At 53.2% G+C, this 15,467-nt stretch overlaps 2 protein-coding genes across 4 annotated transcripts in view; one reads left to right on the top strand and one right to left on the bottom strand.

Annotated features, from left to right (window-relative positions):
- Positions 1 to 1,568: 1,568 nt before the first annotated feature.
- EMP3 (epithelial membrane protein 3) lies at positions 1,569 to 7,511 on the top strand. Its single transcript, XM_032169285.2, has 5 exons — positions 1,569 to 1,964; positions 3,174 to 3,269; positions 3,862 to 3,964; positions 6,310 to 6,450; positions 7,259 to 7,511. Exons 2-5 carry the CDS (start codon positions 3,192 to 3,194, stop codon positions 7,426 to 7,428), a joined length of 492 nt encoding a protein of 163 aa, XP_032025176.1. The 5' UTR covers positions 1,569 to 1,964; positions 3,174 to 3,191; the 3' UTR covers positions 7,429 to 7,511.
- A 1,574-nt stretch (positions 7,512 to 9,085) lies between these two features.
- The window catches only part of TMEM143 (transmembrane protein 143), a 33,351-nt gene continuing 26,969 nt past the window's right edge, over positions 9,086 to 15,467 (bottom strand). For 2 of the 3 annotated variants that reach the window (XM_032169283.2, XM_032169284.2), the window contains 2 exons: positions 10,734 to 10,923; positions 9,086 to 10,163 (listed from right to left, as the gene is read on the bottom strand). In XM_032169283.2, the coding sequence (XP_032025174.1) occupies positions 9,949 to 10,163; positions 10,734 to 10,923 (405 nt within the window). In that variant the 3' untranslated portion in view covers positions 9,086 to 9,948. Of the gene's footprint in view, positions 10,164 to 10,733; positions 10,924 to 11,340; positions 12,450 to 15,467 lie in introns of those variants that run through there. The other variant, XM_058425159.1, reaches the window with a different exon arrangement.

Genomic DNA, 15,467 nt, shown 5'->3' with positions numbered 1-15,467 from the left:
CTTGCTCTGTCACCCAAGCTGGAGTGCAGTAGCGCGATTTCACTTCACTGCAACCTCCGCCTCCCGGGTTCAAGCAATTCTCCTGTCTCAGCCTCCCGAGTAGCTTGGATTACAGGTGCCCACTACCACGCTCAGCTAATTTTTGTATTTTTAGTAGAGACAGAGTTTCACCATGTCCGCCAGGCTGGTCTTGAACTCCCGACGTCAGGTGATCCTCCGGCCTCGGCCTCCCAAAATGCTGAGATTACAGGCATGAGCCACCGCGTCCAGCCTATTGTATTTATTTTTCAAGGCACTTATCCCTATCTGAGATTTATCTTCATCATTGATGTTTTCTCTCGTCTGTCTTCCTCTACTGGAAGACAAGCTCCGTAATACCAGCAGGGCTCATGTCTGTTTTCATTATTGACTCCCAGATCAGAGTACATGTTCAATAAATGTTTTTTTTTTTTTTTTTTTTTGAGATGGAGTCTCGCTCTGTCGCCCAGGCTGGCACGATCTTGGCTCACTGCAAGCTCCGCCTCCCGGGCTCACGCCATTCTCCTGCCTCAGCCTCCCAAGTAGCTGGGACTACAGGTGCCCGCCACCACACCCGGCTAATTTTTTGTATTTTTTTTTAGTAGAGACGGGGTTTCACCGTGTTAGCCAGGATGGTCTCGATCTCCTGACCTTGTGATCCACCCACCTCGGTCGGCCTCCCAAAGTGCTGGGATTACAGGCATGAGCCACCGTGCCCGAACTCAATAAATGTTTGATGAAGGAAGGAACAGGTTAGGTTGTGAGTGTGCCAGTATTACCTTATTCATTCAGCATAAGTATCAGAATTATTATTATCAGTATTAGTATTTTGTCAGCATTATTATACTTTCAACATAGACTAAGATACTGGAGCCCAGGTGGGTGAAATAATTGGCTCAAGGTCACTGAGCCAGGAAATGATGGCACTGGGATTCTTAACTTCCACCTCCTCCCCACTTCCAGAGTTTCACACGTTTTTTTTTTGTTTTTTGTTTTGTTTGTTTGTTTGTTTTGCGACAGGGTCTCACTTTGTGGCCCAGGCTGGAGTGCAGTGGTGCAAACTCAGCTCACTGCAGACTCCACCTCTCGCGTTCAAGCGATTCTCATGGCTCAGCCTCCCGAGTAGCTGGGATTACAGTCGCCCGACACCACACCCGGCTAATTTTTGTATTTTTGATAGAGACAGGTTTCCACCACGTTGGCCAGGCTGGTCTCAAACTCCTGACCTCAGATGATCTGCCCGTCTTGGCCTCCCAAAGTGCTGGGATTACAGGCATGAGCCACAATGCCCTGCCGAGTTTCACAAATTTCATCTCCCATCCTCTGACCCCCCACCACGGGGCCGACTTCACCAGCCATGCCACAGCAATCTGGCCTCCCTTCCCAGACTCCTATCCAGCCCCAAGCTCCATCGGGGAAAGCAGACATCCGGTTCCAGGACAAGACCTCAAAACTCAAGGGTCCTGAGAATCGGGCCTTCCCACCCCTGACGCTTGCCCCTCCCCAGAGCCCCATTCCAAGAGTTTCTCATCTCAACCCTGGGAGGGAGCCCCAGATGATGTCTGTCTGGGGGGATTGGGTGGAGGCCCAAAGAAAGAGGAACCGGAGTGCCTGGGCCCTCCCACTGGCAGCCGACCTCAGCTGGGTGCGGTGAGGGTGGGTTTATAAAAGGGTCAGTATATATTGAGAGGAAGAAAGAAAGAGAAACGGGAGCAAGAGAGAAGGAGGCCCAGACAGTGAGGGCAGGAGGGAGAGACGAGAGGCAGAAGGAGAGCGAGCGAGACAGAAAGGGTTCCGGATTGGAGGGGAGAGCAAGGAAGGGAGGAAGGCGGTGAGAGAGGCGGGGGCCTCGGGAGGGTGAAAGGAGGGAGGAGAAGGGCGGGGCACGGAGGCCCGAGCGAGGGACGAGACTCCGACTCCAGCTCTGACTTTTTTCGCGGCTCTCGGTAAGTTTCCGGTCCGTTATTCAGGGCTGGGACTTCTTAATTTACTTGGGAATGTAGCAGTTTGGGAAGGACACCCCCAGGCTGGGAGAGACGCCCCTTACTCTTGGAAATCCTTGTAATTTAATAAGTGATCTCTTAGCACTTGAGGTGGGGATATGGGAAGGGGTGGGGCCCAGCAAAGTTTTGGGGTCCCAGCAGAGCCCTCCATGGGAAAACTTCCTGCAGTTTTTCCCTCAGCAGTGTCCACTGTCCTCTGGGGGCCCTGAGATCAGGGCATTGCATGAGAACACCCCAAATCTGTGAGACCTCTAGGTCCCCTGTTCCTGGGCATCAAAGAGTCCTGGGAGGCTAACTCCTTCTTCTCAGGCCTCTCTTTCCCCCAGCGCGAATCCTATCCATTTCCTCCAGAAGATGTCCAACAGTCACCAGTCTGGCAGCAGGGTGGGGTGAGGACCTTGTGGACATAGCCAGGGGCTGGGGTTTCCCTGGTGCTTAGAGATGGGGGGGGGATGAGTCACCAGATGACTCACCAGGTCCCCCTCCTCCGCTCACCCCAGGAGAGGAGTAGTGTGAGTCAAGAATGCCTGTCGCTGGGGGCAGCTCCTCGATCCTGATATCGGGGTGCAGGGCGGGGTCTCAACTTGAATTTTCACTATCTGGCCTGTATGTAACCCAGAGCCAGGGTTCTGGGGAGAGAGGAGCCACATTGCTAGTCCTCCTCATTCAAGGAACCCAAGAGTCCATCTTTGGCCCTCTCCACCCCTCCAGCCAATGGGGAACTCAGGAATCCAGGCCCCAGCGGTCTCCTCCCTGAGAGACCCAGGAGTCTGCACCCACGCCCTTCCTCCATCAGGAGACATCTCACCTGCCTTTATGCCAATTTTTTTTGAGACGGAGTCTTGCTCTGTCACCCTGGCTGGAGTGCAATGGCATGATCTTGGCTCATTGCAACCTTCGCCTCCCGGATTCCAGTGATTCTCCTGCCTCAGCCTCCCAAGTAGCTGGGATTACAGGTGTGCACCACCACACCCAGCTAATTTTGTATTTTTAGTAGAGATGGGGTTTCACCATGTTGGCCAGGCTGGTCTTGATCTCCTGACCTCAGGTTATCCCCCTGCCTCAGCCTCCCAAAGTGCTGGGATTATAGGCGTGAGTGTGCCTGGCCTGTGCCAACCTCTTCAGACTCCGTCCCCTGCTCCCCCTCCCCAGGCTTCCTCCACTGCAGCCATGTCACTCCTCTTGCTGGTGGTCTCAGCCCTTCACATCCTCATTCTTATACTGCTTTTCGTGGCCACTTTGGACAAGGTAAGCCTACTTGGAGCTCAGGGCCCCTCTGCTCCCCTTCGGAATCTTGCCACGCCCCTCCTCTAAAGGCATTCTGGCCCCGCCCCCTTTACCTAGTGTTTCTTTTATATTTCATTTATTTTGAGACAGGATGTCACTCTGTCCCCCAGGCTGGAGTGCAGTGGTGCGATCCCAGCTCACTGCAACCTCGGCCTCCCGGGTTCAAGCGAGTCTCCTGTCTCAGCCCCCCAAGCAGCTGGGATTAGAGGCACCTGCCACCACACCCGGCTAATTTTTTTATTTTGGTAGAGACGGGGTTTCACCATGTTGCCCAGGCTGGTCTCGAACCCCTGGCCTCAAGTGATCCACCTGCCTCGGCCTCCCACAGCGCTTGGATTACAGGCATGAACCACCAGGTTAACCCTTTTAGCTCTACCTCCGATGCCTCCTCCCTGCCCTGACCCTACCCACTCTCATATTAAATCCTAATTCTCCCCAGTTCCGTCCCATCCCAGATACCCCGCCCTTTTCCCAGCCCTTCCCACAGTCTGCCTGACCCTGTCCCCTCTCCTTTCCTAACCCTGCCCCTTGTTTCATTCTCTGTCCATCCCAGTCCTGGTGGACTCTCCCCGGGAAAGAGTCCCTGAATCTCTGGTACGACTGCACATGGAACAACGACACCAAAACATGGGCCTGCAGTAATGTCAGCGAGAATGGTGAGGGGTGAGGGCGGCGGGACTGGTCTTCAAAGGGGAAGGGAAACCCTTCGTGTCCTCACGGGACTGAGAATTGGGAACCCTCCCTCAACAAAGTTGGAGTGAGCGTGGTCCAGGCCTGAGTGGCTGAGTGCCTAGGGCTAATGCATGTCCCACCTGTCTGGATGTACCTACCTCTTTTTTTTTTTTTTTTGTTCGTTTGTTTTTTTGTGGGTTTTTTTTTTTGTGTTTTGAGACTGAGTTTTCCTCTGGTTGCCCAGGCTGGAGTGCAGTGGTGCAATCTTGGCTCACTGCAACCTCTGCCTCCCGGGTCCGAGCAATTCTCCTGCCTCAGCCTCCCGAGTAGCTGGGACTGCAGGTGTGTGCCACCACGCCTGGCTAATTTTGCATTTTTTTTTTTTTTTTGAGACGGAGTCTCGCTCTTTCACCCAGGCTGGAGTGCAGTGGCGCGACCTTGGCTCACTGCAAGCTCCGCCTCCCGGGTTCACGCCATTCTCCTGCCCCAGCCTCCCGAGTAGCTGGGACTACAGGCGCCTGCCACCGCGCCCGGCTAATTTTTTGTATTTTTAGTAGAGACAGGGTTTCACCGTGTTAGCCAGGATGGTCTCGATCTCCTGACCTCGTGATCTGCCCGTCTCAGCCTCCCAAAGTGCTGGGATTACAGGTGTGAGCCACCGCACCCGGCCATAATTTTGCATTTTTAGTAGAGACGGGTTTCACCATGTTGGCCAGGCTGGTCTTGAACTTCTGACTTCAGGTGATCCACCTGCTTCAGCCTCCCAAAGTGCTGAGATTACAGGTGTGAGCCACCACGTCCAGCCAGTATCTCCTGTTCTGAAGAGGCCATATAGATAAAAGCCTCCTCCTCTGACTCAGAAAGGGTGAGACGGCATGCTATAGGTTTAAAGAATAGAGAAGGGAGGCCAAGGTGGGTGGATCACAAGGCCAGGAGTTCGAGACCAGCCTGGCCAAGATGATGAAACCCCGTCTCTACTAAAAATACAAAATATGCCGGGCACGGTGGCTCACGCCTGTAATCCCAGCACTTTGGGAGGCCGAGGCGGGTGGATCATGAGGTCAGGAGATTGAGAACACGGTGACACCCCGCCTCTACTAAAAATACAAAAAATTAGCTGGGCGTGGTGGCGGGCGCCTGTAGTCCCAGCTACTCAGGAGGCTGAGGCAGGAGAATGGTGTGAACCCGGGAGGCGGAGCTTGTAGTGAGCCGAGATTGCACCACTGCACTCCAGCCTGGGCGACAGCGAGACTCCGTCTCAAAAAAAAAAATATTAGCTGGGCATGGTGGCGTGTGCCTGTAGTCCCAGCTACTCAGGAGGCTGAGGCAGGAGAATCGCTTGAACCCAGGAGGTGGAGGTTGCAGTGAGCTGAGATTGCACTACTGCACCCAGAGCAAGATTCCGTCTCAAAAAAAAAAAGGAATACAGAAAACTCTCCCAAGATTCTGAGAAGACAAGAGTATTTTTCCAAAGCTCCAAGGAGATGGGGCTGGTGCTCTGAATGGATGCCTGGGACCATTTCATCCAAGTTCCAAGAGGATGGGGCTGAAATCACTTAAGGTTCTAAAGGGGTGGGGCCAGGTGCACTGGAGTTCTAAAGGAATAGAGCTGCATCTATCTAAAGTTCTGTGTGAAAGATTTAATGCAAAACTAAGATTAAAGGAAGTGGTCTGCTCTCACCACTTCTATTCAACGTTTTACTGGAGTAGCCAATGCAAGAAGGCAAGAAAAAGAAATAAAAGGCATGGGAAATAAATTAGGAAAAAGTGTCTCTATTCCCAGTAAACATGTTGTTTATGTAGAAAATCCGTTAAAATTCTGCAAAGCAGACAGGCACAGTGGCTCACACCTGTAATCCCAGCACCTTGGGAGGCTGAGGATCACTTGAGCCCAGGAGTTCAAGACCAGCCTGGACAACATAGGGAAACCCTGTCTCTACAAAAATTTAAAAATTAGCCAGGTGTGGTGGCTTGTGCCTGTGGTCCCAGCTACTCAGGAGGCAGGGGTGAGAGAATTTCATGAGTCCTGGAGGATAAGGCTGCAGTGAGCCATGACTGCACCACTGCACTCCAGCTTGGGCAACAGAGCAAGACCTGGTCTCAAAAAAAAAAAAAAAAAAATTGGCAAAGCAACTACTAGAACTGACAAGGGAATTTAGCAAGGTAACGAGGTTCAAGGTCAACATAAGTGATTCATCTAAGTATCTAGGCTTGTATGGGTCTAAACGGGAGCAGGGATGGGGCAGAGAAGGGTCACATGGTGAGCAAGCGGGTGAGCTGGAACTCTGGACCCGCCGTGATGTCCCCCTCTGTGTCCTCCTTACTGCAGGCTGGCTGAAGGCGGTGCAGGTCCTCATGGTGCTCTCCCTTATTCTCTGCTGTCTGTCCTTCATCCTGTTCATGTTCCAGCTCTACACCATGCGACGAGGAGGTCTCTTCTATGCCACCGGCCTCTGCCAGCTTTGCACCAGTGAGCACTGCCCCTCTCCACCCCTAATCCCCCAAGAATTGAACAGAAGGGAGTGGGGTGTGTCAAGATGCTGGGGGCCCTGAAAATGGGCCTCTCATAGAAAAAAAACAATTTTCAACACCCCAGGAGCCACGAGAGGTGCCTCCGTGGGCTACCTCTCTGCCCCTAGGGATTGCTGGGACTTGTAGTTTTCAGTGGCTAATGATAGTTGTGGCTTGTGACTATGAGTCATCAGGGAACTTAAGAGTTTCAGGGAGCCGGGGCTGGGGAAGGAGGTATAGGTAAATAGTTTTGGTACCAGGGATCGGTGGCGACGTGGGGGGATAAACTAATTCGTACCTCAGTAGAGAGCTCTGAATCATAATAGTAATGGTATTTATATCAGCCAACCGCTGTTTCTGGCGTGCCTATTGTGCATCAGACACTTCAAGAAGTTTTGCGTACTTTTTAATTTTTTGACTTCAGGTGCAAAGGGCTAACTTAATCATAGTCCTCAGTTTGGGGAGCATTATAGGTTCCTGCAAAGCCTCTCTCTTGCTTTATGAGTTTACTACTGCATGTTTGGCTTATAGAAACACACTCAAAAATATTCCTTGGATGGATAGAGAGATATTATTGGACTTAGAGAGATTAAATCAGTTACCTAAGGCCGCGCTGCAGTTGCACTGCGCTGGGGAGAGAACCACAACTCCCAGCAGCCAGCGGCGCTGCCCACGGGCCCTCCGGCGCTTCTTTGCCCCCATGGGATATTGGGAAATGTAGTCTTCTTGAGGGGCACTGCGTGACGCGTGGTTTTCGTCTTCCGCAGGCGTGGCGGTGTTTACTGGGGCCTTGATCTATGCCATTCACGCCGAGGAGATCCTGGCGAAGCACCCGCGAGGCGGCAGCTTCGGATACTGCTTCGCCCTGGCCTGGGTGGCCTTCCCCCTCGCCCTGGTCAGCGGCATCATCTACATCCACCTACGGAAGCGGGAGTGAGCGCCCCGCCTCGCCCGGCCGCCCCCGCCCCCTCCCGGCCCCCTTCGCCGCGCGTCCTCCAGAAAATAAAACTGTTTAACCGCCGGCTCTGCCTTGATCTCCTTCCTTCCTTCCTTCCTTCCGCCTCCAGGGACCCAGGCTGCGCACGCTTGACCTCTCCTGAACCTAACAGGGTCCCCACCACCAGCTGCTCAGCCCTCAGAATGCCCATCTCCCAGTTCCCAACCCCTTCCTCCCGAGGACACAGAAGCCGGGACTCCAGGCACCTTTTCCCTCCCACAGACCCAAGAGCCTGGGCCTTCCCTTCTCAAGGCCCAAGAGACCTCTGTGAGGCACCTGAGTCTAGACCTTCAGGCGCTTCTGGGAAGAACCTGGATTCTGGGTCCCAGCAAACCCTGTTAGGATAGGAAGCCTGCAGTGACCAGTCCTCTCTCCTTACCCAAGCTTCTGTCACTCTGTTGCTCTCTCTCAGAGCCCCGGGCATAGTGTGTGTTTGCAGATTGTCGGACTCTTTTTTTCTTTCTGTCCAGGCTGGAGTGCAGTGGTACGATGTCAGCTCACTGCAACCTCCGCCTCCCCGGTTCAAGCGATTCTCCTAATTCTCCTGCCTCAGCCTCCTGAGCAGCTGGGATTACAGGCGCCCACCACCACGTCTGGCTAATTTTTGTATCTTTAGTAGACACGGGGTATCACCATGTTGGCCAGGCTGGTCTCGAGCTCCTGACCTCAGGTGATCCACCCACCTCAGCCTCCCAAAGTGCTGGGATTACAGGCGTGAGCCACCGCGCCCGGCCCAGTCTCCCTCTCTAGGGACTGAACATTTGGGGTCCTAGAGAGGGAGACTCTTCCCCTCTCTCCCCAGAGGCTGCCTCTAGCCCATATGACACATTAGCAAAAATTAGGAGGCACCCCTTCTTCTGGCTGACCCAGCCCCACACCAGGATACATGTAGGGGTATGGGCTGGATCTTACAGCCACCCACCCGTGGCTGTGTTCCTTTGTGCAGTTAACAATCTGAACAGGCCGGGTGCGGTGGCTCACGCCTGTAATCCCAGCACTTTGGGAGGCTTAGGCGGGTGGATCACCTGAGGTCAGGAGTTCGAGACCAGCCTGGCCAACATAGTGAAACCCTGTCTCTACTGAAAATACAAAAAATTAGCCAGGCGTGGTGGCAGGCACCTCCCAGCTACTGGGGACGCTGAGGCAGGAGAATCGTTTGAACCCAGGAGGCGGAGGTTGCAGTGAACCAAGATCACGCCATTGCATTCCAGCCTGGGCAACAAGAGGGAAACTCCATCTCACAAAAAAAAAAAAAAAAAAAAAAAAAAATCTGCAAATCTGCACAATCGCACATGGCTACCCTATCTCCTCTGTTCATCAGGCCCTGGGACTCCTCAGGAATCAGATCCTTCTAAGATCCTCTTCTATGACTGTCTTTGTCTCACCAACCATGAACCCAGCCTCTTTTTAGGACTACAGCTTTCTCTGTCTGGGACCCCAGGACCTAGAGTCCCTCCCTTCTTTCCAGGATTCAAATGCTTTCCTTCCCTCCAACTCCTGCAGCCATCCCACTCATCTAGATTTTTAAAAATAATTTTTTAACCGCTCCTACAGAGCAGGGTTACCCTAAAGGCAGTGTGTTAAGAGTAGTCTCATCCAGACTTATTAAACATGATTTATTACTTTGGGACAGGAGACAGGGGAGAAATTGATAGACCAATAAATATTGCACAGGCTGCTGGTGGTGGGGAAATCCAGACTGAGGTAGTTTCTGTAGAAAGGGTGAAAGACCTGGGCGAGGAAGGCACCTGAGGTTGCTGGGAGCCAGGTTGGGAGCGAGTCTTGGTGGCGAGGGTGGTTTCTGGTTCACCTACCTAGCACAAGGTCTCCAACTCCTTCAGCCTAGACACCCTGATCAGCAGCTGACCAGCTGGCCTGCCATTTAAGCAGCAGCAATTGATAGCAAGATCAGGTTTCCTTTAGAAATTCTTATTGGTTGCTTCCCTGCAGCGACAACCGGCTGCCCAAGGTTGATGGAACCCAGCAGCTGTCACTGGACGTTTGCCAGGAGGAAGGGCTAACGGGCTTGGTACACATGATGGGCAGTTTGCCTGGAGCGGGCTAAAAAAGACAATGATATATAGTATCGGGAGGGCGCAGCTTTAACTCTACCTGGCGGTTTACAGAAGCCAGAGCTGAGCAGCTGTGATTGGCAGACACCCCCAGCTCCTCAGCCAAACCACACTTGGATGTTTATGGTGAGGGTGGGACTAAGAAATGGAATAGAAGCAGAGCTAAATCCTTTTGATTGGCTGTTCATCGAAGGGGCGGGGGAGACTTAGCAACTGCTAGCTACTCTGATTGGCTGCTTTGCTTAAGCACACAGTGTAGCAAAAATAATTACCTGTCAGTTATTGGAAGTTGGAGTGAAAAAGCATAATAACCGTAATTGACAGCCTGTCGTGAAGGAGGCGGGGCTTAGTTCCTAGCCTGGTGACTGGGCAGGGAGGTAGGTTCTACTCAGGGGGTGTTACTGCTGGGCGTGGCCTGCGGGGGCTCGGAAGTGATCGGAGCCACTGGGTCTACTTTGGGGAAACCCGGGGGTGGGTACAATCCCATGCTGGGGGTCAGGGCCTGCAGATGCGCCAGGGCCCGAGTTCCGTTGAAGGCCACCTCACAGCCTGACTTGGCTAGGAGCCAGTTCTCCACCTCCGACCGGAGCCACCTGGAGGTCTCTGCAAGGGGAGAGGCAGGTGTTCTGAGGTCACACTGAGATCGGGGAAGATTCGAGGGACCAGCAAGGAGGGGCGTAGGGCAAAGAACAGGAAGGGCCTGGGTCTGGGAGGAGCCTAGGAGTGATCTTGAGGCTTGGAGGGGAGCGGAACAAGGCCCAGGCGGCTCGAGAGGGCCAGAAGGCCCAGCTCTGGGGCTCTCGTCTGGAAACCAGTCAGGGGCTCTTGGGCGGGGAAGGTGGGGGCTCCTGTAGGGAAGGGGGCCACCTAGAGCCCACACAGGGAGCGCGCAGGGTCTCTTGGAAAGTGTCAGCTCAGGTAGAGGAAAGAGTGACAGGAGGGGAACGTGCCATGGAGCTAAGACTCCCAACCAGGCTGAGGTTAAGAAAGGGCGGTCACATCAGGGACCAAGATCAGAGGCTGGATTCGGAGGTCCTGTCTGCTGAGGACCGGGGTCTCTTCGCAAATCCGTCAGGTCCACCCGTGGGAACTGGGGGTGGGGACGTGTCTCGCTGGGGCGGGACCTCACGGGGGTGTGGCCCCCGGGGGCAAGGTCCCAGGGCCACGTCCTACCTTCGGACGAGCCTTGAGTGCCCCCTGGCCGCCGGGCCAGGAAGCTGTGAGCCAGCAGCGCCTCCTTGGTGTGTTCGTCCTGCGCGCGCAGGGCCAGGGCGCTAAGCAGCTCCGAGTTGTTGGAGGTACTGCGGTAGTAGAGCATGTGCGCCAGCTCCAGCGCCTGTGCGCTGCGCCGCTGCCCGAACATCTGCAGGCGGGACAGCGCCCCGTGGGCTCAGTTCGGGGTGCGCCCCCACCCATACACAACCCCGGGCGTCACCCACGCCGGCATGGGGCATGGCCCATGTCGCATACTCCCCTGAGGAGGCGGGGAGGTCCTACCTAGACCTCTTCAGTACGGGTCCCCAGTCCTACCTAGACCTCTTCAGTACGGGTCCCCAGAGCTCAATCGAGGGATCTGTTTGGGGGTTTTTCTTTCTTTCTTTCTTTCTTTCTTTCTTTCTTTTTTTCTTTTTTTTTTCTTTTTTTTTTTTTTTTTTTTTTTTTACGTTCTCCTCTGCCAGTCTGATTTAGTGGTTTCCTGAAGCCTTGAACTCCTGGGCTCAAGCGATCCTCCTGCCTTGGCCTCCTAAGTAGCTGGGACTACAGGTGTGCGCCACCAAGCCCGGTATTTTTTGTAGAGACGGGATTCTCCCTGTGTTGACCAGGCTGGTCTCAAACTCCCAGCCTGGAGAGATCCTCGCTCCTCAGCCTCCCATAGTGCTGGGGTTACAAGTGTGACCCAAGGTGCTGGCCGGGGATCTGTATTTTTAACACACGTGCCCTCATTCCAGTGGCTCCAAGACCACCAGCCCCATCTGGCCTACAGTTTTCAGCAACCACTGCACTGGTTTGCTCATCTAAGCCATGCATGTATTAATGGATTTGCCCAAAGATTTGCAGATGATAGGAGTTTTAGCTTTGAAAGATTTTGTTACAATACATCCTTATGTTTTAGAGACATAATAAAGTATTTCCAAATAAGTTTAGGTAGGATTTACTTCAAAATCATCCAATAGTAGGACAGTGAGGTCTTCAGGGGAAATCTGATTAACTATTGCTAATTACTGATGCTAGGTGCTGGCTAGTGGAGTTTATCATACTATCCTATTTCTGGGTTTGTTTGAACTTTTCCATAATGAAGAAAAAAAACTGTTTAAAATATTAAACTGTAGGCCAAGTGCAGTGGCTCACGCCTGTAATCCCAACGCTGAGAGGCCAAGGTGGGTGGATCACCTGAGCCCAAGAGTTCAAGACCAGCTTGGGCAACATTGTAAAAGCTTCGTCTCTACAAAAATAAAAATTAAAAAAAAATTAGCAAGCTGGGCTCAGTGGCTCATGCCTGTAATCCCAGCACTTTGGGAGGCCAAGGCGGGGGGATCACCTGAGGTTGGGAGTTCGAGACCAGCCTGGCCAACATGGAGAAACCCTGTCTCTACTAAAAATACAAAATTAGCCAGGCATGGTGGCGGGTGCCTGTAATCCCAGCACTTTGGGAGGCCGAGGCGGGCGGATCACGAGGTCAGGAGTTGGAGACCAGCCTGGCCAACATGGTGAAACCCCGTTTCTACTAAAAATACAAAAATTAACTGGGTGTGGTGCCGCGTGACTGTAATCCCAGCTACTCAGGAGGCTGAGGCAGGAGAACTGCTTGAACCGGGACCCGGGAGGCGGAGGATGCGGTGAGCTGAGATCACGCCATTGCACTCCAGCCTGGGCAACAAGAGTGAAACTCTGTCTCAAAAAAAAAAAAAAAAAAAAAAAATTAAATTAAATTAAATTGTAAAGAGAAGAGGCGAGGGGAAGGGGGAAGGATGTTGAGAGGAAGAGCAGGTCTGGGCCCAGCTGTCTACTGGCTGCCGCCTTCCCCACCGTTAATCTCTTTGCTTGGACCCCTGTTCTCATCCTTGATATTGGTAAGGAGAAATGAGGGCACCAGTGCCCTCTGAGCTCCCACTGAAAACCTGTGCTCAGGGCAGACACGGTGGCTCACACCTGTAATTCCAGCGCTTTGGGAGGCTGAGGAGGGCAGATCACTTGACGTTAGGAGTTCAAGACCAGCCAGGGCAACATGGTGAAACCCCGTCTCTACTAAAAATACAAAAATTAGACCTGGCGCGGTGGCTCATGCCTGTAATTCTAGCACTTTGGGAGGCCGAGATGGGCAGATCACTTGAGGTCAGGAGTTCGAAACCAGCCTGGCCAACATGGTGAAACCCTGTCTCTACTAAAAATACAAAAAAAAAAATTAGTCAGGTATGGTGACGGGCGCCTATAATCCCAGCTACTTGGGAGGCTGAGGCAGGAGAATCACTTGAGCCTGGGAGGCAGAGGTTGCAGTGAGCCAAGATTGCGCCATTGCACTCCAGCCTGGACAACAGAGCGAGACTCTGTCTCAAAATAAATAAAATAAATAAATAAATAAATAAATAAATAAATATACAAAAATTAGCCAGGTGTGTGGCATGTGCCTGTAATTCCAGCTACTCAGGAGGCTGAGGCAAGAGAATCTCTTGAATCCGGCAGGCAGAAGTTGCAGTGAGCCGAGATCATGCCACTGCACTTTAGCCTGGGTGACAGAGTGACACTGTGTCTCAAAAAAAAAAAAAAAAAAAAAAGCGGCCAGCCACAGTGGCTCACGCCTGTAATCCCAGCACTTTGGGAGGCCGAGGCGGGCAGATCACGAGGTCAGGAGATCGAGACCATCCTGGCTAACACAGTGAAACCCTGTCTTTACTAAAAATACAAAAACAAAATTAGCCGGGCGTGGTGGCAGGTGCCTGTAGTCCCAGCTGCTGGGGAGGCTGAGGCAGGAGAATGGCGTGAACCCGGGAGGCGGAGCTTGCAGTGAGCCAAGATCGCGCCACTGCACTCCAGCCTGGGTGACAGAGCGAGACTCAGTCTCAAAAAAAAAAAAAAAAAGAAAGAAAAAAAAGAAAACCTGTACCTGAGCCGGGCGCGGTGGTTCACGCTTGTAATCCCAGCACTTTGGGAGGCTGAGGCGGGCGGATCACGAGGTCAGGAGATCGAGACCACGGTGAAACCCCGTCTCTACTAAAAATACAAAAAAATTAGCCGGGCGTGGTGGCAGGCGCCTGTAGTCCCAGCTACTCGGAGAGGCTGAGGCAGGAGAATGGCATGAACCTGGGAAGCGGAGCTTGCAGTGAGCCGAGATTGCGCCACTGCACTCCAGCCTGGGCGACAGAGCGAGACTCCGTCTCTAAAAAAAAAAAAAAAAAAAAAAAAAAAAAAAGAAAACCTGTACCTGTACCCAGATTCCTCCATTCAGCCACAAAATGAGCTCAGGGCCACTGGACCCTGTAGCTGGCAGGCCTGGCTGCCTGACCCACTAAGCCCTTACCAGCTGCGAGCCCTTGGTAAGACCTAAGTCCTCGGGCAGCACTGTCTGTACAACAATTGCTGATGCCAGGGAGGGTTCAGGAAGTCAATACACGGTTAATAAAACATTGGGACAGCTGGGCGCGGTGGCTCATGCCTGTAATCCCAGCACTTTGGGAGGCCGAGGCAGGTGAATCACGAGGTCAGGAGTTCGAGACCAGCCTGGCCAACATAGTGAAACCCCGTCTCTACTAAAAATACAAAAAATTAGCCGGGTGTGGTGGCGGCGCCTGTAATCCCAGCTACTCGGGAGGCTGAGGCAGGACAATGGCTGGAACCTGGGAGGCAGAGGTTGCAGTGAGCTGAGGTTGCACCACTGCACACCAGCCTGGGCGACAGAGCAAGACTCCGTCTCAAAAAAAAAAAACATTGGGACAAAGCCTGGCCCCTCAGAAACACTTACCAAACATCAGCTACTATGGAACAGTCACCCACACCCTGTGCTGGGTGCCCATAGAGTGTTCCCATCTCACACCGAGGCCTGAGGTGAAATGCCTCTCAAGTCAGCGCACCCCAGAAAATCGCTGAGCCTCAGTTTTCTCATCTGGAAAATGGGGATGATAGTGAGATCTGCCTTGTAGGGTTGTGAGCACGAAATGAGTGAGTCTGTGAGAAGCACTGGGCAGTGCTCAGGTCATGGTAGGGGCTACATAAGAGTTGACAGCCACTCACTGAGTGCCGGCTTTAGGGGCGCTTTAGTGATGTGGTGAAGGGGGTGCAAGGTACCAATGACACACTTGCATGTGGACTGTACCCTCTTCTCACCAGGCCAGCACAGTCAGTTTAGGTGCCTGCATTGGAACAAATCGCCATTTCTTCGGTTGAGGGCAAGATGCAGGAATAGCATGCATTAGGGACTGTGTGGCATGAAAAACACATTCGGTTTGTGTCAGTATCTGCCAAGCCAATGGAGCTGAATTTTAGTTAAAGGAGCAGGTCACTCTGTGGCACACAGATGAAGCCAGAGTCTCCCTGGAGAGGGGTCCCCCTGCCACCTAGAGGGTCCCTTCAGCACTCATCACCGTCCACAATGAGCACAGCACTCGCTCCTCCTACCCTGGGGTCTATGTCTTGGGCAGCCCCTCCACCTACTCAGTCACAGGCCAGGCCCCTGGCACCACCCTTGCTCCCCCTTCGCCAATCTGCCAGTCCCAACCCCATTCTGCTGTCCCCTGACTCTCTCTGCCCATCTCCTCCTCTGCAGCTCCCCCGCTCAGCCTTGGATCAGACTTTATCCCCCCCTGCATCTCTCCAGCCTCCTCCCTGGCCTCAGTCTCCCATCCAGTTTGTCTGCACACAGGTTCAGAGCTGCCCCTGCCCCTCCCCTGCTCATTGTCCTCCCATGGCTCCCCA

The sequence above is a fragment of the Hylobates moloch genome, unplaced genomic scaffold, assembly GCF_009828535.3.
Source record: "Hylobates moloch isolate HMO894 unplaced genomic scaffold, HMol_V3 SCAFFOLD_12, whole genome shotgun sequence".
In the NCBI taxonomy this organism is placed as follows: Eukaryota; Metazoa; Chordata; class Mammalia; order Primates; family Hylobatidae; genus Hylobates; species Hylobates moloch.
The sequence above is the reverse complement of the archived record's forward strand: the minus strand, read 5'-3'. Positions and strand labels throughout refer to the sequence as shown.